Source organism: Pararge aegeria, chromosome 20 (assembly GCF_905163445.1).
Source record: "Pararge aegeria chromosome 20, ilParAegt1.1, whole genome shotgun sequence".
NCBI lineage: Eukaryota > Metazoa > Arthropoda > Insecta > Lepidoptera > Nymphalidae > Pararge > Pararge aegeria.
Genome location: NC_053199.1, coordinates 11,225,030 through 11,252,025, shown reverse-complemented (window position 1 = coordinate 11,252,025; position 26,996 = coordinate 11,225,030). Strand labels below are relative to the sequence as shown.

Here is a 26,996-nt window from a genome sequence, read left to right as displayed (position 1 = left end):
GTAATTTGTAACTTTTTGTATATTTAATATTAATTCTCAAGTTTTATTTTTGATTTAGTTTAGTTTTTAATTATTTTATATAATTTAATAGTGTAGATGAGTCATAGTTACCAAATAAAAAAATATTATTTTAATTATATTTTTTTTCTATAAATTATATATCTTAAGATATATAATATATATCTTAAGATATATAATTTATAGAAAAAAATACAAATATAATTTAAAAATACCTTCAAGATTAATCTTGAAGGTATTTTTTAATATCTATACTTATAATAAAACTGTAACTGGAAGATTTCTGTAAATTTAATATATTTTGAAAATTTTGACCGGAGGATGCTTTATAATCGATACTGAGTCCAAAACTTATTTTTATTTAATTTTTGTCTGCTTGTCTGTTGGTCTGTCCGGGTATCATTTGTAAACTACTAAACGGATTTAAATAAAATTTGGTACACTAGTAGCTCCTAGGCTTTTTTTATCCCGGAAAAGCAAACAGCTCCTACAGGATGGCATCGCTATTTTTTCCGCATTTGTCTTTCAAAATCTGCGTAACGGAGTTTTAGATTGGCCTGGTTTTTTGGATAGGCATAGTTGAGGATATGAAAAGTGAATTCCTATCATGATATTAATCCTTATCCAAATAATTAGTTTTATAATTATAATGGATTATTAACCTGCAAATTCCTCTTTAAATTATAGTTTTTCTTAAGTTCTTGATTTTTTAAGATATTTAAACCGATAATAACCGATTTGATGCAGAAGAAGTTGCGCGCGTCAGCTGGTATATAATAAAATTCCACTAAGTCTGTGGCGTTAACAACTATTTCCACTTATAACCCAGCTGAGATTTATTACAAAAAAAATTAAGTCAGTTAACATTTGGTAAGCATTTATCCATTTTGGGAATCACACATTTATTTTTGTAGGAATTTAATTACGTCCAACTTATTTTTGTCTCGATAAAATTATTTAGGGAGATTTTAAATTGTCGCCCTACTCAGTCAGCTTTTAACTGCTTACTGGTACTGTAAGATATTCTGTATTATCGGTACAGAGCAATCGTTAAGCTTTTCTGTTCCGAGTCTCTGACTTCAATTACCGAGTAAAACTTTCAACTGTTTTTTTAAATCTATAATCCTCTTAGGTAAAGTTTAAGCCACTAGAAATAATCAGCAGTAGACCATATTTAGAAATCCGTATAAAAGTTCCATGATTTGAAGTTCACATCCATTGCTTTTTATGATGATGATAATGATTTTTTTTAGTTTACTCATCATTAGATCAGGCATGACAGTCGTCGCAATTTATCAGATTTTTGAAATATGACGATAAATTGCGATCCAAAATAATAGTGGATATACAAAGGTGGTTCGGATAAGGTACTAGACGAGGCATTACGAATTATTCCTGAGCCCAAAACTTTCAGAGAAATAACTGTACAAAGTTGTCATAAAAAAATACTATAGACAACATAACATCAGCATACCATTTAAAGTCACAGATAACTTTAGCAACTGCAAAAAAGGTCATGACCCTTGATAACATTTTATCGCCCACAAATACATTTTTAAGTCATTTTAATTAGTAACTTTAAAAACGTTTTATATGAAAAAAGAAACACGTTATTAAAAATTTAAATAATTTTTCTTAATCGATTAATAGTTTTAATTATTAAAGGTGGTAGGTAATCCTAGAAGTCCCTTAGTAAGAACTTGTACATAAATAATAGGAGAACCTAAATAATACCCCCTTCAAGTATAACCCTCATTCTGGTGCAATACAACGCAAACCGATGAAACGACAAAATTACAAAAAGGCGAATTTGTATGCGTTTCATGGATATTACGTGTACACTGTGTCCTGCACCAAAATTGACAATATGTACGTAATATTAATGTTGCGTGATTTAAGGGTCGGATGCGGGCTTACTGAGCGTGTTCGCAAACTCGTGACTTGAAACCGCAAGAGACAAGAGGCTTAAAAGATTAACCATATCGCGAGATTTCGTTGAAACAGTCACTAGTATATTACTTAAGGCCTCTTGAGAATACTTTTTTCTAAAATTTCTTGATATATTTCGTAACTAAGAAACTTTTTGTCGGACATTTTATAGAATTAGTTTATTTATCTAACCTTAATAGTAATCTATCTTAAATTATGTACGTCATTTTCGTTTTTTGTTTTGATACTTCTATCATTACTTGACACTGTACCTTTGTTTATGTTTAAAGGTCGCTGTGGCTCTCATAGTCACATACTCTATTGCGTCTACAACGACAAAAGCCAAGAAATAAATGTTCAATTTCATAATCAGTTTTCAGGATCCCACTGAAAACCTTGCTGCTTCTGCAGAGAAGATGAATAATTAGTTCAATATAAGTTTAGAATAGAATATAATAATAGATTATTATATTAATTTTTTTCCGTGATTTTCCCTTTCTCAACTTCCTATGTCGGCTGTTATAAATATCCCGTCCCGCAACTCACAAGAAAAAAGATATTTACACCCCCATTCTATGTATCTATATTATGGTGTTCTGTACTTCTTCTTCTCCTCCCTCTGCCTCTACCTCGTCGTCTATTGTGATGAGTCTGTGTATGATTTGGGTAAGATCTATTTATTCCGCTTGGTGACTGCCGCGTGTTTTGTGTGTAAGTAATGTTTGAGGGGCCTGGTGTCCTTGAAGACATTTGAGTATTTGGTGGTTGTTGTGTGTTTTGTACGTGCTGGTCTGGTTGAGTATTGTGTACAAATACAGTGTCACCTAGGACTTTGTTGTATTGATGTATGTATGCTTGTTTTTGAAGAATGCTGATGTCAATGTTCGAGTCTAACTTATCTATAAATTTTGTAATACTTAATAGATATTATTATATTATATAATCTATAAACATGAGTATTGTACCAAATTAGAAAGGCTTTCTTTATTTTTATCTCAATGATTATTTTAACTAACCGAATAATACTCAACGCACGTTTTATATGGGCTAATTTTGGAACTGATTATAACAGAGCTTCACTACTAGATAGAAGAGTAAACGAGGCTAGGCTACTTTTTATTGTAGAACTCCATTTTTAAGGGGGGTGAGCTGAAATGGGGGTTTGAAAATTGCACGAAAATCCTCTTTTCAAAGGTAGAGGCATTCACAATTAGGAGCACAATTTCGAACCGGTGGTAGAGTCACTCCAAACAGACATACTTTAAGTTTCAAAACAGCTTATAAAGTAGGCATATACTTATAAAATAGTTATTTCGAAGGTAGATTATATTTAGGGCATCCTTGTACCCAATAATAAATAATTAAGGGTTTTACTAAAACCCTTAAGGGTTCATACAAAGACTGGAAGATTCTATAAAACTGTAACTTAAATATTGTCTAACGTCCGTTTTCTATATTCAATCTATCTGCAATCTATTGATAAGTCATTTAGCAAAGTTGTTATTTGTTCAAAATTGTGTGGATATTTTTTGAAAATAACAACGTTGCTAAGTAGTAAATCTATAGATTGAGGAAAGATTTTATACAGAAAATGGACATAAGTAAGTAACTATATAGCATACCTAGTACATCGACGCAGCCAATTTGTTTCTTCATAGTGCTAGTATTGATCTGGCACATATAACACCCCCGGTCCTCCACCTTCAATGGCCGGATGTGTAGCTGCCACGAACCTGGTGAGTCGTTGGTTACCGCGTACCGGGTACTGTGCGTCACTAGCTTCGTGTGTAGCGTCAGGATTGTCTGATCATCTGCTCGGATCCACGCCACCTATTGACAAAACATTTTTTTTAAACACTTGATCGGTATAGTTTGCTATATAAAATGTGAATAATTCGAAAGTACACATTTCTAAAATCGAACTGAATTTACTCTGACATATGTCAACCATTAATCCATCGTAAGATGACATTATTTAAAAAAAAACTTCATACAGCGATTAAAAAACTTCTATTAGGCGATCAGGCAAACCTGTGCTTAGATTAATAAACAAGCACGCTCATACGTACAAAAATCTTTCAACTAAATTGACAGGTTAGACCTATAGCATTCTTTCCACATCAACCGTAATAAAACTTGGGGGGTACTTTGATTACATCAAGGCAAGAGTGAATAGGCATTTTATAAGGCAAGCGCGTTGCAACCTATAGCTCATTATCAGGCACGTTTGTCGTCATCCGTCATCTAACAATAATAAGTAGACAATGTGACCGGGCTAATTGAAGTTTTTATTAATAAATAAATATAGTCATTACAACAATAAACACACCGCCATGTAGCGCCAAAGTAAGCGTAGCTTGTGCTATGGGTACTAAGATGACAGATGAATATTTTTATGAATAATATACATAAATACTTATAATATACAGATAAACACCCAGACACAGAAAAGACACAAAAACATTTTCCTGCAGTAGGAATCGAACCCACAGCCTTGGGCTCAGAAAACAGGGTCACTGCCTATTGTGCCAATCGCCCGTCAAATAGGTATAGTATATAAATATATTAATGCAGTACATAGTCAAATGTAGCATAAAGTATATAATATGTATACATTTAGGTAGTGCTATATTTTTACAAAAACCATTAGCACAGAAATGATTAACTAAATTGATAAGGGAGCTTATTTTTTATCGGAACATAAGAAAAAATCACGTAGTTAACAAGATAAAATTACAAGATTCCCGAAAGCGATGGAACGTCCTAAAATAATACTCATAAAACAGCTCCATGGACTGTAACATCACGCTTTACAAGACGAAAATTTGCAAGAAATCTGAAGTAAACCGATGGCTATTGTGCCCGAGGTCAGAAATCAAGTGAGATCGCATTACTTTAAATTTCACGAGAGGGAATCCCTCGGAGAAAAGAAAATTACTTATTCTATTATGGCTCTTTTGTACTACTTCCAGTTCAATTTAATATAATATTGCACGGGCTTTATACGCACGAATTCGCGATCGACTAAATATGTAAATGATGCTCGAACTCAGAAACATTTGGTAGAAGTTGACCTTTTGTTCCAACCCCACTGATATGGCGTTATCTATTAGAATATTACTCTGGAAACGTTTTGATATTGTTATGAAGTTTTTTAACTATGTCCCTATAAGCCGAAAAGTTTTTTTTTTCTCTTTATTTAAAGAGTTTAGTCACATAATGTAACTATGTCGCTCTGTTAGTTATGTACAGATATTTATTCTCTTAATCTAAGCGATATCTAAATACTTTTCAGCTAAATAATACTTCTCTCAAATGAGGTATAAGAACAGCATTTAAGAATATACAGAAACCGCGTATGCGACTAATGTTCCAAACGTTCACCATAAAATGGGTAAAATGCTCACATACTTCTTCGTATGTGAGGTAGCAACTTTTCGCAGTTGTGAAGTAACAGCGAAGTAGACGTGCGGTTTCACTGTGCACTGCATGAAATAATGCATGGCTGCATGGGGGTTCTGCACGATCTTAATTCTATGCGTATTGGTACCACTATAAAAAACAGTTTAATCTTTCGGTTTAATATCGAAATCTATATATATATAAAATAAAGTTGTGTTAGTTACACCATTTATAACTCAAGAACGGCTGGACCAATTTTTATGATATTTGATTTCTCTCAGACCGGAATAAGATATTAAGTATTAAAATATAACATTCATAAAAAAATATATATCCGCGGTACGAAGTTCGCCGGGCAGGACAGTAGATTATAAAATCGTTACTGACTAGACATTGAGTCGACATAAGTGAGTGAAAAAAGAAGACATGCTCTGCCATGCCACATTAGAATTAATAAAAAACTAAAAAATAGTGTGAATTAAGACAAGAAGAAAACAATTATAAAACCACAAATTATTTATCGGGGCATTTTCTTTTGGTCTAATATTGGCGTCAAATATGAGCTACTCGTAGATTATACGCCGTGAATAGAATTTTATCAAGAGCAAAATCCATTTTGAATATTAAAACCCATATTTCCATGCTAAACAGAGATTATAATATCATTTGCCAGATTGAAATATACGATTTCCGTTAATACAGGCGAGGGATGATGTTCATAAAGGCGATACGGTATGGCTCAGCGCACCTACTTCGTTTTCTGGTTTTATTTCACAGAACTCCTTGCGCTAGCAATTTTCTACTTGTATGCTGACAGACCGCTTGACATGATTTTACCGTTGCATATTAAAAGGGACTTTATGCAAAGTGCTAAATATAGCATGCGGACAATTTATAATACCAATTGCCCGTCTATTCTTGTTAATAAGTACGCAACAGTTTTAGCTCTTAGAGAGAAGTGAATAGGGTAAATAATATGTAAGTTATTTAATAACGCAATACACTGACAAAATGTGATACTTGAACGTGGCGTCACCTAAAAATCAGCGCAACAATATAAATATATTTCTATATATGTATATATATCAACTCAGAGTTGCAATAATGGTCCGGACAGGGTGTTTTAAGTTGACTTGTCAAAGTGTGCATGCGTATTTCTATCTGTGGTATCGTAGTGCCGGAACGGATGAACCGATTTTGATTTTGTTTTTTTTTGTTTGAAATTTTTGTGTATTCATCAAATATTATATATATATATAATATATAAATATTTTGTGTATTCAAAAATTTGGTGTATTCATCGGTTGTGTTATTAGCTATGTTTGATAAAAATGAATCGAACGAAATCGCCGGCGCTTTTTTTTCCTAACTTCCTCGTAGAATAACGTATACTATATTGAAAGTCGCAATTTATTACATTCTTAATTTAAGTTTCATAGAAAGATTTAAAATTCTCTCTAAATGCTTGAAAAAAAGGTTTGCTGTTATACTAGTCTAGATTATATTGTTTCGGGTGGTGTGAAAAGTAAAGTATCAAGCAAGGGGTACATGATGCTGTTCTCGTCTTTGACGCCCCTAAACCCCTCGTTACTCTCAGGAACAAAGCAGATCGCCCTTCTGATGGATTATAACCTTTGCCTTTAAACAGAGCAACTTTTTGCAGGGCATGCAAGTAACACCTTCTGCAACGACCTGCATTCTACAACCTAGACTTTAACAACCTAGGTTAAGCCGCATGTGTGTAAAACAGAATAAAGAACATACAGAAACCGTGTACACGACTAATATTGAAGCATGAAAAACCACTCCACTTTAGAGTTGTCTCTCGAACAAACGGTTAGTCACTTAATACCATTTAATAGTTGATAGTAATTTATTTACCTCTAATGTTTAAAACGTTTACTATAAAATGGGAAAATGAGGAAAATTTTGTGAGCTAGCTACATTCCGCGGGTGGAAATTGAGACGTGTGCAGGGCGTTTTCACTGTTGTTGGACACAACGTACTGCATACAATAATGGCTGAATGAGGATTCCGTATGTTCTTAATTCTCTGGCCTGTAATAACACCGGCAACCACAGCTTTGTAAAAATGCTTCTTAGCGGCAGAAATAAGTGCGGTGGTAATACTACTCCGGGCGAGATCTGCCATGAAAATCTCTACTACTATATTATTACTTTCCAAGCAATTTACATAAAACTTGATTTAAATTGAAATTTGTTGGCGAATTTCAAAAATGATAAGTTGGCAAAGAGTATACAGCTTTAATAGGGTAACGCCTCAGAATGCTAATAAATTTGCCAATTGGTCGGCCACAGCTGGAGATTGAAAGCAAACTGTCGCTTACTGCCAAGTTTTCGCCTCACCGTGAGATAAGGTAATTTTTTGTTTGATTTGTATATTCCGATGCTGTGTATTATTTTTCGTTAAAACTAAAAGGATGCGAAGCAGTAGAGCCGATGCAACAGTATTCATAATAATAAAAAACTATAGTTTCACAACTTTTTCCAACGATGAATACTTTTAGAGAAATAAGTATACAAAGTTATTAAAAAAATACGCAGTGAAAACGAAATGCTGTGTTTATATCTAGGGCCAAAGAGACTTATGCATTACTAAGACAACAGCAAAAAAGTGATCCGGTATTGAACTCGGGACCTCAAGGACTACAACGCTCATCACCACGCCAGAGAGGTAAGACTTTTCTTGAATCTCGTGATTCTTCTTTTGATACTGCTAGCAACAAAAAAACCTTTTCTTCTAAAATAAGAGTCATTGTCTTCATCATAATTATAAAAAAACTATAGTTTCACAACTTTTTCCAACGATGAATACTTCTAGAGAAATAACTCTAAAAAGCTATTAAACAAATTCGCAGTGAAAACGAAAACATTAGCTGTGTTTATATCTAGGCCAAAGACTCATGCATTACTAAGACAACAGCAAACGCCACGCCAGTTTGAGAGGCTAAACGAGCCAATTGCTCAAACACACATCCCGTGCGATCCCCGAAATGCACCTTTAACTTTTTGAAGCTAAAAGCTTTTTCAATTTAAGCTATTTAATATTATTAAACGTTGAAAGAAATCATCCTAAGGAAACCTGAGATTAACCATAATGTTCTCAAAAGCATGTGAAGTCGTGGAATACGATCTAAACCATTTCCATTCTGAGAGGAAACCCGGGTCCTGTAGGTCGGTAATGAGTTGATAATGGTGATGATCTCTCTTTCTAACTTATTATCTCACTCATATTCTGAAGACTGGCCCGAAAAATAAGGCGTCAAAAATTAAAAACTTCAAGTGATGCTTACGATAAATTAATAATATGAGCTCGCTATTTCGAAACCACAGACAACAACTTCAGATTTATTTATTTTCACAGATAGAAAAAACAAGTGTTTCCTTTATAGAAAAAAAAGAATTCAATTGATGCTCCAATTTGTTCATTCGCTTATGAAAAATGATATCAAATATTTCAACTAGAGCGTAGGTGTATAAAAATCATTTCTATTTCAATATCTGTATTCCTCGTTAAATTAAATAAAACCTATGCAAAGGAAGCAAAGGATAATAAGGCAACGACTCGAATCGCAAATGAATTTTCTACTTCGTTGGTCACAGCTGAGTGCGGATTGAAAGTGAATTTGAGCTGACGCGGATGGCCAAGTTTCCACGCCCTGGAAAATATAGTTCCTTTAATTTGCATGTTCTTAAAATGGAATTTACGTTTATTAAATTAAAAAAATAATTTTATCTCTTGATCTCTTTTGATTTTGGAACCAACAGACTGTAAATAATTAGTTTTCAGATTTACTTATTTTAGCTGCAGTGACGAATCTGTTTATTACTAGACTAGCTTCTGCCCGCGACTTCGTCGGCGTGGGCTTCAGAAATGGACAAAAAGCTCGTTAAGAATTTTTAATCTTACCACGGGAACTATTTGAGAGATCGTTATAATAGAAAGTACATGTTTGACATGCATACCAAATTTCAAAGCGGTCTGCCCGCGGCTTAGCTCGTAAACTATTTTCAATTTTCCTTCAGGAACTACTTAAGGAATTGGTATAAAAGGTAGCCTTTGTTCTTTTCCATTTCAAAGGCTACATGAATGCGAAATGCATCGAAATCCGTTTAGCCGCTTTTGCGTGACCGGGTAACAAACACCAACACTTTCACATTTATAATATTAGTAGAATAATCAAATATTCGACGCCGTATTCAATTCGGCAGGCGAATCCAACTCGGATGGGCATTTGGGAAAAATCGTGACATCTTTTCGTTTAAAATCCCAAAAGTCTTCGAACAGTGCGTTTTGCCAGTGATGACAAATATTCTTATTTTTATATGATTTAGTGTGCCACAATATTTTTGCAAATTCTAAATAAGCGCGGAATATGTCACGGGCAAGAGTGTGAATGTATACTAACATATATATTTTTATTCCACTACAATTTAGCCCTTGACTGCAATCTCGTTTGCTGGTAAGTGATGATACAGTCTGAGATGGTAACAGTCTAACGCTTAATCGTGTGGCGGCACTTGTTTGTCGATAGGGGTGGTAACTAGACACGGCGGAAGCCTACCACCAGACTAGCCCACTGGGGACGGATCGGGACCTCCCACTCCCACACAGACCCTGACGCCTGGTGCTAGTAGTTGCAGGAGGTAGATTTTTGATTACATGTGCACTAAAAACCCGAAGCGTGTGTTGATAATAAACACTCAGAACTATTAAAATTTTCCTCAACCTCAATATCCGCACCACATTTGCGAGATAAATTATCACTCGGATTAAAACTGTGTTTTTAGTCCACTTTCTATGACTTTTATTTCTATTTACGACCCTAGAAATACCATTTACGCCACAAAAGATAAATGTCCTACTTTTCGTCCGATAAACACTTCCCTTTTGTACTTGAGGAAAGATCTATTTATTTTTACAGTGAGCCCTACTTTCGCCTGTTTATAAAACTTCTCTTTTTATCTCGTATCTCGTCCCCTACAAATCTTCAACTGTCCACCTCGACTGTTTGTTTTCTCGCTTATCATTGTAATATCTATTTACTCTACAGTATAATACGTACTTCATAGTAAAAACTGTTCTTTTTAACTTATTAAGTTAACAGACTTTTTGCTTATCATTGTTACATCCATATTCCGGAGCAAGTATCTCTTTTGAGTTATTTTTTTAAAGCATAAGACCACCTCCAATGCAACTCTAATGCAAATCAGAGTACGATATACGCCTGAAATTAATAATCAATCTTATCCAAAGTTTCTAGATGACAGATTGTATTGAGTTATACTATCCTATTCCTACTCTATACTGTGGATAAGGCTAGCACTACTAAGTTTCATGCTACCACCTCAAGATAAAGTTAATGTTCAATTTGTTTCAAACGGTTTTAAATAAAACTTCGCAATCAACATACATATACACCAATTCCTGGATCCATACATTATATATTACATAAACAAGGGGTTTTTTTAACTCAAGAGAAACACTAATAACTAACTAAACATCAAAGGTTGTCAGGAAGAGATCGCTTTAGTGGTAAGACCGCTTTTGCACGCTCTATTTTCTATTCTAAGTTTCATTCTGTATATATGTCTACTTTGTATAAAATACGTGTGTGCAATAAAGCTTTCTAACAAACAAATAAACTAAAGTGGACGAAGTCGCTGTTGGAAACTAGTGTGTGATACCAATCACCTGCGTTTATAAAATATTCTATATGATAAAATATACGCTATTCAGATCAAACTAATTAATTTATAGAACTTAATTTGATTCGCAATAAACGTTTAAAAAAATAATATCTGAAACAGCGAGTTAAAAGCGCACAGCCCGTTCCTATTCCCTTTCTGAATAGTAAAAATGCATTTAATTCTTGGTAAGCGCGAATTTCAAAAAGATTGCTAGCGAGCTAATTTTACGTAATAAAAGCAAACGGCCTGAATGGTCTTTGTTTCCGCCGATTCGACGGAAATACGGCTACATCACTAAAAAGTAATTATTGTTCTCCATCTTTCGGTAGTCAGCCTTTATTTTTGTGTTGCGCCGAAATATTTCAACGTTTCCAAAAAGTGCATTTGTTACTCACAAATTAAATGTTACAATTCGAAACACTGAGCTTTGTCTAAGAGAACTATTTACTGAACAAAACATTTAATTAATGAATTTATGAATTCCATTGTATTGCACCAACCAAAAGTACACAAAACAAACAGCAATCATAACAAAGCGTATACAATTAGGCGGTCTTATTACTGCATAGCGATCTCTTTCAGGAAGCCAATGGCAGTAATAGCATGGTAACAGACATTGTACAAATTACTAGGCTTGTTGCAAAAATAGTGCAACTATTTTGACTAGCTATAATATATATAGTGATTAAACTGATTTAAAATTAAATGCGTAGAAGAATCATAGTAAACTGTACGAGTTCCATGGTGGAAGTGGCAATGGGAAGTTTGTTTATTTATTTCTTATTTTTATTTAAACTCTTTATTTGTACATCACTACCGAGTTAGGAAAATATAGGACGAATAGAAAGAAACACAAAGACTGAAGTAGAATACAAAAGGCGGCCTTATTTCTTAGAAGCGATCTCTGCCAGACTTAGGATTAGGACAAATCTGCTATAAATTGTATTAATGTATATGTGTTTATAGACATATTTATAAGCGGGTTGAGGCTTGACTTTACACGCCTTTGAAAATATCATGGAGAACTTTCAGGTATAGTGGTATCCTAGCGACGGTTTCTGCAGTGAACTTCAGTATTTGCTTTAACCATTCTTATCTTATTATGTTTTGTTAGATTATAAGTATTTTGTTTTCATTGCTAAGATAGATAAATTGTATAAGGAGGAGAGCAGGAACCTGAGACACATGTTTTATTTTAAAACTGACCTCAGGATTTCGAACACTATTGTGAACTGACGAATATTTTAAGAATAAATTTCATCCCCGGGATCAAGCTATGTCTGATGTGATGATGTGAACTATAGAACTTTGACCGCCGATTGGCGTAGTGGGCAACGCTTTGCCAGATGCTCTCTGAGTCCAAGGCTGTGGGTTCGATTCCCGCTACTGCAAAAAAGTTTGTGTGACGAGCATGAATGTTTTTCAGTGTTTTTATATGTATATTCTAAGTATTTCTGTATACTATTCATAAAAATATTCATCAGTCATCTTAGTACCCATAACACAAGCTACGCTTACTTTGGGACTGGATGTCGATGTGTTTATTGTCGAAATACATTTATTAGTTTGTTATGTACCCCCAAAGCTAGATTTCATTATTTTACTACAAGTTAGTCCTTGGCTACAATCTCACCTGATGGTAAGTGATAGCAGGGTAACCTGTTAGGGAGTTTGGCAGTTATACTAAACCCATATATCTTACCGGTTTCTACGCGAAGGCTAAATTGCTTAGCAGGACGTCTTTGTCGTTAAGGTGGTAACTAGCCATGGCGGAAGCCTCCCACCAAACCAGACCAGTGAAAATTTAGAAATTACAAATTTCCAAATTGCCCCACTGGGAATCCAAAACTGTACCTCCAACTGTACATCGTAAAACCACAGCGGTCACAGCCGCACCAGGGAAGTCGTCAAAAAGTATATTAATATAATTGTAATGGAAAAGGAATCCCGATCCCGATAAAAGAAAATGACAATTTATTTCTTCTACCCAAGTTCGATAACGTGGTATAAACTCGCAAGTCATAAGGATCATTCGTGAAATACTGTTTAAATGTCATTAGATTGATCGATCGCCCTCGGGACGTTGCCTCGTTTGTCATTGAAGATACTAAATGGGCCCTCCTTAGACGTGGTTATTTACGGAGCACTTTCTTAAGAAAAAAAACACACCAAAGAGCAAATCCAACGGATAAAATGTTTGCAGGAGTTTCACATTGGACGATCATTAATTTTGTTTACTTCGCGGTCTACGTTTTGAGGGATTTTGCATCTGCAGTTTGTTAAGCGAATAATAAATCGCTTCTTGCTTCTCGTACTTTATCGGTTTTATTTGCATAATTTATGTAAATAACTTAAGAAAGCTTAGATGTACGAAACGATATTCCATTACTCGATAATAGAAAATAAGAATATTTTATTACAGAGTTTTAAAAGTCTCGTCTCTAATTAGAAGGTTTAGGCCTTAGTCTACCACGCTGGCAAAGTCCAGATCCATAGACTTCACAAGACCTTGAGAATATTATTGAGAACTCTCAGGCTTGCAAGTGTCACGATGTGTTACTTCACCGTTAATGCATTTCAATATCAATTATCACAGGAAATCAGGAATTCTAGTCAGACGGAGTCGCGGGCTTCCGCTTAAAGCTCTTAGAGTGCCAATACTACTAAATGCTTGTAAGGCTCATTATCTCGCTCAGTAAAGACGACTATTATTATTTATTTATCCACTCAAACTCATATTTAAGTATTTATGGAATATTAAAATATGTATTAGTATATATTTTTTTTTATATTTTTCAATAGTATTGTTGAATTTGTGTAGTCTGGTTTATGTATTAGTATGTAGATATTTGTATGTATGTACTTAATAGTGTACCCCACCTATTCGTTTTTTAGTTTTCCTAAGCCTAAGGTTGCCTGGCAGAGATCCCAACCTAGCGATAGCGATCGCTACATAGCCTTTTGTATCCTGCTTCATTCTTCATGTGTTTGTTCTTTTTTTTTGTCTCGTTTTTCTGAGTGGTGTACAAATTAAGATTATAATATAAATAATATCCTTTTTTATATGGATAGATTTAAACAGTTTTTTTTTATCTTCGCTTTAATTAATCAGACGTGATAGTAATATAAACTTGAACGATGTATTTCTGTCTGAACATGACCTGCTAACGTTTAAATTATGTTACTGATTTTGAGGTTCTGCTGGATTTACTCCTACGTCTCGACGAAGTCGCGGGCAACTGCTAGTTGATTTTATCGCACATAACTCCAAAAACTCAGAAAGGGAAGGTTAGAAGGTACATATAGGTGGTCACTGCTCCCGAATGGCAAACGAAAGTACTCGTATTATAGTCACTACGAACAGAGAGAATTAGGGTTACTGAATGGCCAGGTAGAATTTAAATGTTTGGTAATTCGTCGTTATTAATTTCAACGCAACGCTTCTCAGAAGATTGTAATTCCTACGGATAAAATATGACCCATAGCACCGTATTAGATGGCCATTCAGTGTATTTTCTTCATCGTATATCTTAATCTTCGTTGCATTTGTTTGTGGAAAAGGTAATAAAAGCACACACACCTATGTCATATTATGTGCGGTAACTTTATAGCAGCGAATTAACTGCCTTTTTGGTCCCGGGGTGAACGTGTAAGACTGCTAATCACGTGGCCCCGGTTTCGTTCCCTGGGTTATGACAGCACGTTTAGCAGCCGTTCCTGCGCCTGATCCGCCTCTTTCCGGATCTATTCGTGTCGGATCTACCATCCCTAGAGATGACGTACTATAGGAATATTTCCTCGTCACTAGGGACTAGGCGAACAACCTTTTTGTGATTTTTACTAACCTTTCTAATTAAGGTACGTATATTACAGGGCAGGTATATTAGATGTTATTATTATAATTATTTTTTTATTCCACTTCCAGTAAGCCCTGGACTGCAATATCTGCGGGTGAGTAATGATGCAGTCTAAGATGGCAACGGGCTCACGTGTTAAGAGTATGTCAGTTATATTAAACCTATACCGCTAATCGGTTTCTAGGCGACATTATAACGGAAAGCTAAATAACTTAGCGGCACCTCTTTATCGGTAGGGTGGTCGCTAGTGATGGCCGAAGCCCTGGCCCAGACCAGATAAATTGCAGAAACTATGAATTCTCAAATTGGCCTGTGCCGGGGATCGAATCCGAGGCCTCCCACTTAAAACCGCAGCGTGCACCGCGGCGCCACGGTGGTCGTAAATTTTTTTAAATTTCCATTAGGTATATAACATAAACTTTCTAACAGTTTCTGCTGATTGTATCGAACAAATTGTCTTTTATAACGATATAAGTTTAATAGGTGACCCAAATAGACTAACATGACATTTTATTTCTCCCGGCGAAAGTTCGATTACACAGTATCCCGCAAGTCATGAAAAGCGTCGCTAAAACACTGTATAAATGTCATTAGAGTGATTGATCCCTTTGAAGAGCTTCCTCGTTTGTCATTGAGGACATAATCGGTCCTCAATAGATGGGGTTAGTAGATAAGATGTGTTGTGATGAGACATTATTACAGTAAGTGCTCTGAGAGTAAATTGAACTGAATCTACTAAACATGAATATTGGAGATTCCTTAAAAAATGTATTCAAAGTCTTGGTGACTTTGCCACTGTATAAAATGAAAAGTAAGTAGGTACAGTGATTTTTTTTTACTTTATAGTCTAGAGTACAGTAAAAACACGAACTTTAACATTTAAAAAAAGCGCGGCGGTATACAGCCACTGCATGTGCCACATTTTTTTTTTTTAAATAATAGCCAGGGTCACAGCAACTTCCCCCCGAACTAGCCTACATGGCTTGGCTTGGCTCTTATTATGGACCTTTTTTTCATTCTTTAACTAATTGAACTAATTTATTGTTATCTCGCTTTGAATAATTAATTCTAAAAAGAAGGTTTTTTCAACTGAGTGACTTTACAAGCACTTTTGAAACGTCAAATAGGTATGGTAGCTATTTGTAGTGACTCTACCATAGGTGCGGAAGGCAGATTCTAACTAGATTATACCTCATGAAAAGCAATGATGTGTTATATGTGCATATAGGTTGGAGCTTAGCTTATTCACTTTTGTTTCAAGGGTAGGTACCTACTACCTACTCAAGTTATACGCGGCAGAAAACACAGTTACCGGTAGGCTACGCCTTAAAACGTATCAGAAACGTGGATAAAACGAGCTTGACAAAGTTAGGTTGACGACGTCTGATTCATAAGAAACATGAATTTTGCTAAGGCAAATTCTGACTTACGTAAAGCGGAATACGGTGGAAAATAAACTAATACGTAAATGTCTGGTAGGCTTAATAGCTTAAAGAGTTGCTGCTTTCGAATAAATTTGGCACACATATAAATTCAGCGAAGGATATTTTTTCTAATCCATCGTGTTTTGAGTTAGATTTGGAATGGCGCCCTCGTATTAAATTTCCGGATCAAGAAGTAATTTAAGCTAATGTAAATTATGTAGATTGGATTTATGGTACGACGGATTAAGTTGACAATACAGGCGGGAGTCGATCTTATACGACTAATGATTAGGCTTCTCAAACTGGGCGCGTAGAAAGTACAGAGGTGCGCCGCGAGGCGTACTACGAAAAAAATAAAGAAATTATTTTTTTATAGTCTTTGTGCAGCGGTGTCACCGCTAGTTGCCACATTTTGAATTATTGTGTGGAGCGATGACTTCGGCGGGCCGAGTTCGAATCCCTAGCGCACCTCTAAGTTTTATGCGTTTCAGGCAATTAAAATATCACTTGCTTCAACGGTGAAGTATAGGTAAGTGATATTTATGATTGCTTTCATCATCATCATATTAACCCTTTACCAGTCTACTACAGGGCACGGTCTCCTCCCACAGTGAGCAGAGTTCGTGAACCACGATGGCCCAGTGCGGATTGATGGACTCTACACGCCTTTGCGGTCATTATGGAGAAATGTCACACATGTACACAACGTTTTCCTTCCTCGTTGAAAGTTTTATTTGCAAAATCTGAACAGTTATAGGTGCGTGCCAGGAATCAAATTCTGTCCCCTGGATTAATACGCTGACGAGGATTGTACCTACTAACGGAAACTTCATAATATAAGAAACTTTTACTAAAGTCCATATTGGCATATTCATTAGTAAATTGAGTTAACCAAGTTAACTCACTAAGAATAATGATTAGGTACTTGGCGAAATCTCATTCTTAAGAAACATTAATTTTGCCAGGGTAGATTCTTACTTATTTTCTGCCGAGTAAGGTACATAATGGGCTAATGCATTTAGTCTGATAGGTTTAATAGTTTAACGAGTTTTCTGCCTTCGAATAATGGAACACAATATAATAATATATGCCTATATATTCGGTGTAGGGTTTTTAATACTTCATTGTTTCGAGTAAGATTTAAAATAGCACCTCGAAAATTGATATTAGTTATGTAGATTGGATATAAAGTAATAACGATTGAAGTGTAATTAGTGTGGCTTTGATTAGAACAGAATTAGGATGTCTTAAAATTATTACGTGAGGTTATACAAAGTCATAATAGTAATCGGAATAAAGACTTCTACTTTTTCGTACAGTAAGTGTTACCAGTTATAACTTCTTCCTTATGGTTCCAGAACAGATCGCAAACTAAGAAACAGAATGAGGTAGGGGAATCCGAGTAACTGACATCGGTTTGAAGATATATAATTCTCAAAAAGAACATACTGTTCACTTAAAAGAGCTTTACAATTAATTTTTAAAATCTACACAGAACGCATGCACACATTATATTATGTCTAACAGTATTTCTGTTGTGAAGTTGTGAATTAGGAATTCTAGATATAGTGAATGACTAACTTATCAATATTTTCTAAGATATTATCCTTTAGCTGACTTTTAAAAATGTTCATGTTATTACATTATTTTATTGAGTTTGGTAATTTATTGTATAAATGAGCACCTTCACACGAAATGTTTTTATTACCATAGGTCTTAGTTCTTGGCCGTTCTTGATGTACATTGGCCCTATGCGTAAATGTTATATTTCACTTTAGTGTCTTACTCATGATATCTTTTACAAGAAGAGATGTATTATATGTATATGGTTGTGTAATATTGAAGTAATTTTAGTTATTACATAGACAGCTCAGCTCGATGTACTTTAGGATTCCAAGGTGATCAACCGATAACAACTTCATTTTTCCTTATTGTGGTCCTAGATTTAACAAAAAGCGTCAGCTTTAGAAACCACGCACGCCAATTAGGCGTTAGTGATCAGGTGGACAATTGACATAAGAATAGTAGTGGAGAGCAGCTGCCTACAAATGGCAAAATAAGGTAATATTTTGTGAAAATTAAGCTTAATTTGCTATAGTCCGCGAAAAGCAGGAAAATGAGAATTTTACAATTGTTAAGTCAAAAAAAAGTTCATTGTAAAGTCAACATGTCCTGAGGATGTACCGGTTTCGAAGCGAAACGTGCGTAGAGGGTACATTGGCGAAGATCTGTTTGGTGTGGAGTATAGGGATTGAAGAAATTATAAATAACACAATACAGATTGTCCTGCTTTTCGCGGACTATAGCATATTAAGCTTAATTTTCATAATAATATATCACGGATTTCCTCAAAGTAACGCCTGCTTCTATCCAAAATAAGGTGACGTGAGGAGAGCCCTACAAGATACCTATTACCAGTCCTTCGGGTAAGAAGATGTTATTGGGATATTATTGGGGCACTGAAAAGCCAAGTCGATACAAATAGGAGGTAGAAGGTTTGTAAGTGGTATTGATCGATTAAAAGGAAAACTGTGAGTTAATCCATCAAAGCAGATCACTTAATCACTACCTACAATTGGAAAGTAATTAACACTCACTTCTGAAGTTGCGAGGCAAAAAAAACCTTTGTTCAGGTCTTATATTTCTTTCCGAGTAAGATAAGCAAGTGAAGTTAACGTTTGCTGGTTTTTTCTTCTTTTAAATAATACCATTTTGATGAACAATACTTAATTTGAATTTGATCGACATATGGCCAATATGTACCGTCGCTTCATATCAATTAACAACTTTAATACTAAAAACATCAATATAAAGTTAGCTTGGTTCTACGTGCAAGTCTGTTACTAAGTGGTAAGTGGATATTTAAGCAAACAACTACTACAGTCTTCAAACCACATATTACGCTACTAAATTATTTTTACCTTATAATCACCGATGTCTGACACTGAACACGTGAGTACGGCTTCTCTACCAAGAGCCACTGTGACGTTCTCGATAGGCCCAACGAAATTTGGTTCGACATCTCGCAGAGTCGCTGTTGGGCCAACCCTGCTTAGTGGGGACGTCGTCTGGTACCGCATACTGCTTTTCACCACTGAAACAATACAAAATTTAAATTAATAAACAAACCTATTTCTAACATGTGCTTATTTCAGCTGCCAAGCTGCATTGCTATGTTCTGATCTGAAGGTTGCTGGTGTAATTACAGAGGTTTCGTACCTATGCCTCAGGAATATGAGGCACTTTATAGAATACGTTTCTTACATGCCCTGCAAAGTGTTGTTCTGTTTATAGACAATTTCCTTTCATGTATCATCAGATCATGGACCATGGATATAATAATAAAGCCTTTTTAATACCCATCACCTTAGTATTACATTTATGTGTATCTATCTATATATACAAAAGAGTAAGTGTGTGGGTATGTTCCGCATAGGCTCCGAAACAGCTGGACCGATTTCAATGAAACTTTCAGGGAATCTCTGGATTGACCTGGCGAGTAATCCTGTAGAGTTTGGTGACGATCTGAGCACTCCTATTTTTGAACTGTCAAACTGTCAAATACAGCTTTTATTTACTATGATGATATTTTATTGTTGGGTGTATCTGGGTGTAAATAATGATCTTCACCCGCCCGAGAAGAGAATAGAAGAGAATGAATACGGAGAGAAATAAATGATTTAATATATTATGAGACTTAAATTAAAAATTTTATGATGTAAGTTTATTGTTTAAATAAAGTAAAGCAAAATCTAGCCCGGCGGGCTGGGTACGCTAGTTATCTATAAAAAACCCTTTTATTTATGCACATTATTCACTTCTAAAACTATGTATATATAATATTATAACTCTTCTTGGGTGGGAACCCCTTCTTGGGTATAGGCCTCCTCCAGTTTAGTCCAAGTTTTCCTATCTTTGGCTCTTTCGATCTTCACTCTTCGGTCCTCTAATTATTAATCTAAAAATATTATTTATTGCATAAAGCAACCTTGTGACAACTTTAAGTCAAGTATTTGAGTTATTTTATTATGGCTTGCGATGTAGATGGTAAGCAATGATAAAGTCTAAATGACAATAAATAAGTATCATATTAAACTGCTTCTGCCAGGCGCTGTGTAAAGAACGCAGTCGGTGTAAAGGTTTCCATAGAGTTTCATACGATACTGAAGAATGCGGTGTCATAGTTAAGGACAATCGTATTTCTTCCTAACATCTGCTGCATTTTACACTTTCTTCTCTATGGTATTTTAATCTTACTGTGATAATAAATACAGTTTGTGACATAAGAGTTTATAACCCTCGCCAAACAAGTCAACGTACATGGTACTTAAACCATTTCTTGCGAAGTTAAAATTTGAAATCGATGCTAAAGACAATCAGAGTGTTTCACGGATTGTAATTCTTGCGGATCTCGTGGCAGTCTACTAGCAGCTTTTGTTAAAAGAAAAAAAAACTGGACTAAAAGTTCCCGTCCTTTCTTTAATCTCTATGGATTAGGACGACTTGGTTTATGATCCCAACATATAATCTAGTTAAAATGTTGAGGATATTGGGATTGATAACAGCGAAAAAATTCTTATGGGATCCATTTTGTTTCTTGTGTTGTCGCCAATTTTTATCAAAACTATGCAACTTGTGTTTCACGATTTATATCCCAGAAATCCTACAAAACATAAATTACAAAGTTCGGACTAAGAATAGCTAAAGCAGTAATATACCGTTTTATTTCAAAGGTGTTATCATGATAATTTGATTTCCGTGTTTATCAGTGAATCTGGGAAATCTGAGGTTTTCTCGTAAACCGTTTCAGAAATGGACTTTTTAGTATCCTTTGTGAGAGTTTATTTTTCTTCAAATACTGTAATAAAATATTTGGAAGGGTGAATGTTGAAACTTATAAGGAAGAAATATATTAGGAAAGTGTTATTTTTTTTACTAAAAAAGAGAGGAGACTTGTGCCGTGAGACCAATGGAAGGATGATAACAAGTTAATCTGCCCGCCTGATTGAGGAGATGGAGAAGATGTTTCTGGTGCATTGCAGAATTTTATTTAGTCTACGATTCAGAGGCGGGCGATAATAACTGCAACTCAGTTTTCTACTATATCAGTATTATCAAATTTGGGTTTCTTAATACACATTACTTTATGATGGCCTGATTTTGTTTTGTTTTTAATTTAATGAGTAACTGTTATATGAAATAAACATATTATTAATTCTTTTATCGGTGTTACTATTACTTATTTTTTATTATTCTATCATTTATTGATTTTCATTTTTTTTTTAATTCTTAACAATGCTTACAAAAAAAAAAACACTATTATAAATTTTTAAGAAAAAAAATTACTTTCTTCAATTATTTCGGTTAACTTTATATCACAGTAATGCAGTATATTTTTTTATTGTTACTATGAAATGTTATTTCATAGTTAAATAACTATATATTTACTATAATTATTATACACTTCATGATTAAGCCTGACACTAATATAATTTGGTTTGTTTCTAAAAAAAGTGGGAATAATAATCGCTTGCAATAAGGAGAGTTTTTGTTAAAATTTTACATCACTTTCCTAATTACAGATAATGGATTTCAAACCAATAGCGTACCTAAAGGTATTATTAATTAAACTAAACCCCATTAATATTTGTTAGATGCTATTCAAATAAACTTATCTATATATTAAATAAGTGAAGCAAAATATTATGAAAATTAAGCTTAATTTTCTATAATTCGCTAGAGTGTACATTGCCGAAGATCTGTTAGGTGTGGAGTATAAGGATTGAAGAAATGATTAATAACACCATACAGATTCTCCTGATTTTCGCGGAATATAGCAAATTAAGCTTAATTTTCAAAATATATCAAGGATTTCCGCAAAACTAACTATCCAATTTGTGAAGCAAAACTTTGCAAGAAAATTGTGCAGACGGAAGAGTATTCAATTTCCCAGAAAAGAGCATTCTGCACTTCTTCTCTATATAAATATAATTTATATAGAACGAAGATTTTTTAATCATGCATAAAATACTTGGCGAAATCTGTGAGGTTTAATCTTTGACTACAGCACCTTTATATAGTTATATATAGTTCGTGTAAAGCGTAGACCGCTGAAATTTGGGCCCTTGTTTCTAATCTCACGTGTGATTGCGAAACGCTCCTCATGATTTTTACGAGGCCATTAGGTACGCCTCTACGGACTAGTGCGTTAAATTGTGGTCGAACGAAACCCCTATTACTTTATTATTCGGTGGCTAGAATTTAGCGGAGCTTTACTTAATCATGGACTGGAATTTAAGGGATACAAAGATGAGATTAACGAATATATAAGTGCATTCTAAGGGTATGTTAATCCTTTATCAATGATGATATAGTAACAGTAAACTGTCTGATTTAATTGCACGCGAGAATATAGCTATGTAGCGATAAGGCCGCAAAATTGTATTCGTTGTTTTGTTATACTTTTCTTTTTGTTCTATGTACTTTTTGTGGTGTGCAATAAAAGCATATTCATTCATTCATTCATGAGAAGCCGTGCCTAATGTATGACTTTTTAGAAATCATTAGGCACGGCTCTACAAGCAGAGCTATGTGCGTTTTAAATTTGAGCAATCAATCGCTATTTCGGACAAACAAATTTTCGTGAGAAGCCATAATGTCGTTCTCATAATGTTCTCACAGGCGTGTGAAGACTACCAATCTGCATTTGACCAGTGTGGTGGACTACGGCCTAAATTCTTTTCTTTCTGAGATACCCGTGCCCTGTAGTTGGCCGGTGATGGGATGATAAAGATGACGATGATGATGAAAGGTCTAATAAAGGTAGAAACTTTGAGACAATATTGTTAGTTTTCTATCCCGGTCAGCATAACTGAGTTTACGACTATAGTAACCCGTCCTAAATTATCGTCTGATCGCGAATCGCTTCTCATGATTACCATTAGGTACCACGCCTCTACGGGTTACTGTGTTTAAATTGGTCGTGCGTTATCTCAACTATTTTACTGTCCAGTGGCTAAAACTTTGCGTTGTTTTACGTAATTACAGACTGGACGTTAGCGGATATAAAGATTGGATAAAGATATAAATGCATGCAGGGAAAAACTGTTAAGTAAGTAATAGGCATATGATGGACTTTTGTGAGGACTCCGGTAATATTAAAACGGTCCATTGGCGCAGTGGGCAACATTGATGTTCATTTTCCAGTCACACAACTGGAAAATGAACATCAATGTTTTTCAATTTTGCGTCTGGGTGTTAACAGGTACAATATAAGTATTTATTTATACAAACATCTTTAATGCGTAGTAAAGGAAATATTACAAATATACTTAAAAAAAAATTAAAAGCAAAAGGCGATCTTATCACGAAAAGTGATTTATGTATATTATTCATAAAAAAATATTCACCAGTCCTCTTAGTATCCATAATATAAGCTACGCTTACTTTGGGGCTAGATGGCGATGTGTGTATTGTCGAAGTAGATATATAGGTATATGCAAGTGCATATCCTACACTCGCCTTTAGGTACATCGAGGGACAGTTGTGGGTGCAAGCCCCTCATAACTACTTCGTATTCTCCAATAAAATGGTGTGCGTCGTACATTTTCTCAGTTTAAAAAGGCTTCTAATAAAAATAATGCGTACAGTCGGACAAAGTGGAGTATCACCCAATAGAATTCTAAGATTTTGTATCTGAGTGCTTGCAGAGGAGCATGTTGACCGTTAGCGCCAGTCAGAATCACCGCTGTAATAATTTACTAAAAACTTGCTTACAAGCCTTTGAGCGGAATGACGAGTCTAAGCTGCCTTATGGTCTCAGCTTTGGGACATGTGGCTGCTTACAAAAGACATTTTTTTTTAATAAATAGTAAGCCAATGATGGACCAGATGCCAGCAGATGGCCCACCCCATTGTAAGACGAAAACATGCAAGGAGCACGCCCTGCAAAATGCCGCCTTATATCAATCAATTTGAGGCGTAAGTGTTAAGCCTAATGTATCTGTAACTACGGAATTTCAACAATGCTGCTTAGCGGCAGAAATAAGCTTGGCAATAGTTCTTTCCCGTGTCACAAAACGCTCTACTACTGCTTCAAATAATATATGGGTTGGTATAACCTCGTGAGCAATATTATTTATCTCATTCTATAATGAGACCCATCTTAATAAAGCAACATCAATCGGTTTTCAATATTCCGCACACAACACTTGAAACACGATCCTGGCGGCAGGCCAAATTTAGTTACCTTGTAACGTCTGCCAAATAAGGTATGTTTACCTAAGTAATTAAACATACATTAAATTCTAAGCTCGGTATAAACCAACTCTGCGATTGCTTTGAAATCCTAGTACAAAAGCAATACAATTTCTGTAGAAAATAGCTTACTTTCATAAAAGAATAAATATCTAAGCGGAATTCAATACCTCGTTATGCATATAAATTGACTTCGTATATTTATTGAAACCGGAATATTGAAAGTTATTATATTTTTAACCGACCTTAAAAAGGAGGAGGTTCTCAATTTAGTTTAATTGTTTTTATGTATGTAAATAAATAAATAAATATACTGCGACAATACACACAGCGCCATCTAGCCCCAAAGTAAGCGTAGCTTGTGTTATGGGTACTAAGATGACTGATGAATATTTTTTATGAATAATGTACATTAATACTTATAATATACAGATAAACACCCAGACACTGAAAAACATTCATATTCATCCCACAAACATTCTCCAGTTGTGGGAATCGAACCCACGGCCTTGGACTCAGAAAGCAGGGTCGCTGCCTACTGGGCAAGTCGGCCGTCAAACAACGATTATACAATATGTACAACGATTACGCTGAGATTTGTGTTCTGATTTACGTGATTCTTTTTTAGTTTGATGTGGAATTGTTGCCATTTGTTAACTTAGTTTTGATTTAACTAAACCTAGCAATAGGTGTACCTAACAAGAGGTGTATTAATATAAATCTTTATTTATTTATTTTATACGTTTTGTTTTTTGACGTCGGTTTTTTTAAACATAGTTTTTTTTTATTGCAATCAATCAATCGAATAGGGTAGTAGTAGTATGGGGATGATTGGTAAACTATTTATATATATATATATATATATAAATTCTACTTAAAGTAGTACAGTACAGTACATAGTTACCCTATCTACCTACCCGAAATATATTACCCTTAAATCGGGGTAAAATCAAAGTAGGATTAGACTAGCGCCATATAAACGGAGCTTTAGGTGTTCTATCAAAGTAATTAAGCATTATATTACAATCAAAACTTGTTTAGTGTGTTTAGCCGTTTGTGGGTCCAATTTATAGTATCAGGATTATTACGTCTGACACCTTAGTTGACTTTGATAGGGGTTATTAAGGGTGGAACGAACGTTTTATGTGGACTAATTCTACATGTAGTCGAGATAAAATTTTATATGTCTACAACTTCGGGTTTACGATTTCTGAACGACTTTGCAGCGATATAAGCGATTAATTATAGCTAAATTTGTAATTTTAGCAGAATTTTTCTTTTGCCCCTGCTTTGTTCATTTATTACCATTAACCATTCCTGGGCCAAAATTTATTAGCTTTAGACGTCGGCTTTTTATATTTTCAATACAAATCTTTATATCACACTCTATACATTAACCTCATAATTATTATTTACATAAATATATATGGAGTTTGGTTTAATAAATCACTATTGCCTTGCTCAGATTTAACGTGTCAACTAACTGATTCCTAACTCTATGATAACGAGCACATTCCACCAACAAATGTTGTACGTACATTATCTGTCACAGTACGGAGAAGAAACCAGAATTTTTTGAACGGAATTATCTCGGCTTTAGCCTATGTGCGAAGACAACTAATTTTATTTTCTTTTAATACTCGTAAAAAATTTAAAAAAAATTTAAATTTAAATCTGTTTATTATAAATAAAAAATACATGGTTGTTTAGATCTCAATTACATTACGCTAATCTTCATTATGGTAGATTTTTGCGCTTGAGAGGGTTGCACAAATATATATTGATTATTATATATTAATTAATGTATAATGTAAAGAAAAAAAAAACAAAAGAAACATTTCTATAGTGATAATTAATGGAATTTGTAGGAATGGTCTGGATGAACTTCCGCCTAGTAGTTTTTGCACGTACCCTGAATGTAATAACGTTTCAATTTGTTTTTGATTTGCTTCAGGTTTTTATTTTCAATTTCTTCTAGCAAAGGTCTAGGTAATTTTTCTAAAACACTAGGCAGGAGGTACTCCCATACCCTCTTTCCATATTCCATTATTAAATGTGGGTACAAATATATACCAGCCATGAAACATGGGATGACTACACTATTCAGGTTTCGTACAAGTATATATTTGTATTCTTAATATAACTGCTATCCTTAGTTATAATCATATAAAACAGCGTTCTCTAAATATATAAAAAAGCAACTCATACAAAAAGCTTGAAAAATGGAACAGCTCCAGGTCACATAGTATCTCGAATGCCCGGAATCTATCATCAATCAGGTCGAATGTGTTTTAACACTTTCATCCAACGGCGTCCTTCATAATGAAAAGTTATTAATCATTGATGGTGCAAAATGACACTTTTATTACAGGCCATAGAGTAAAGCAGCTGAACTGTCA

The 26,996-nt window shown here is 34.6% G+C and overlaps 1 protein-coding gene across 1 annotated transcript in view; it reads right to left on the bottom strand.

Moving 5' to 3' along the window:
- Window positions 1–26,996, bottom strand: part of LOC120632887 (lachesin-like) — an 82,684-nt gene that overhangs the window by 26,734 nt on the left and 28,954 nt on the right. The window contains exons 3-4 of the mRNA XM_039902926.1: window positions 19,263–19,435; window positions 3,570–3,777 (exon numbers count right to left, since the gene is read on the bottom strand). Coding sequence (XP_039758860.1) covers window positions 3,570–3,777; window positions 19,263–19,435 — 381 coding nt within the window. The remainder of the gene's footprint in view (window positions 1–3,569; window positions 3,778–19,262; window positions 19,436–26,996) is intronic.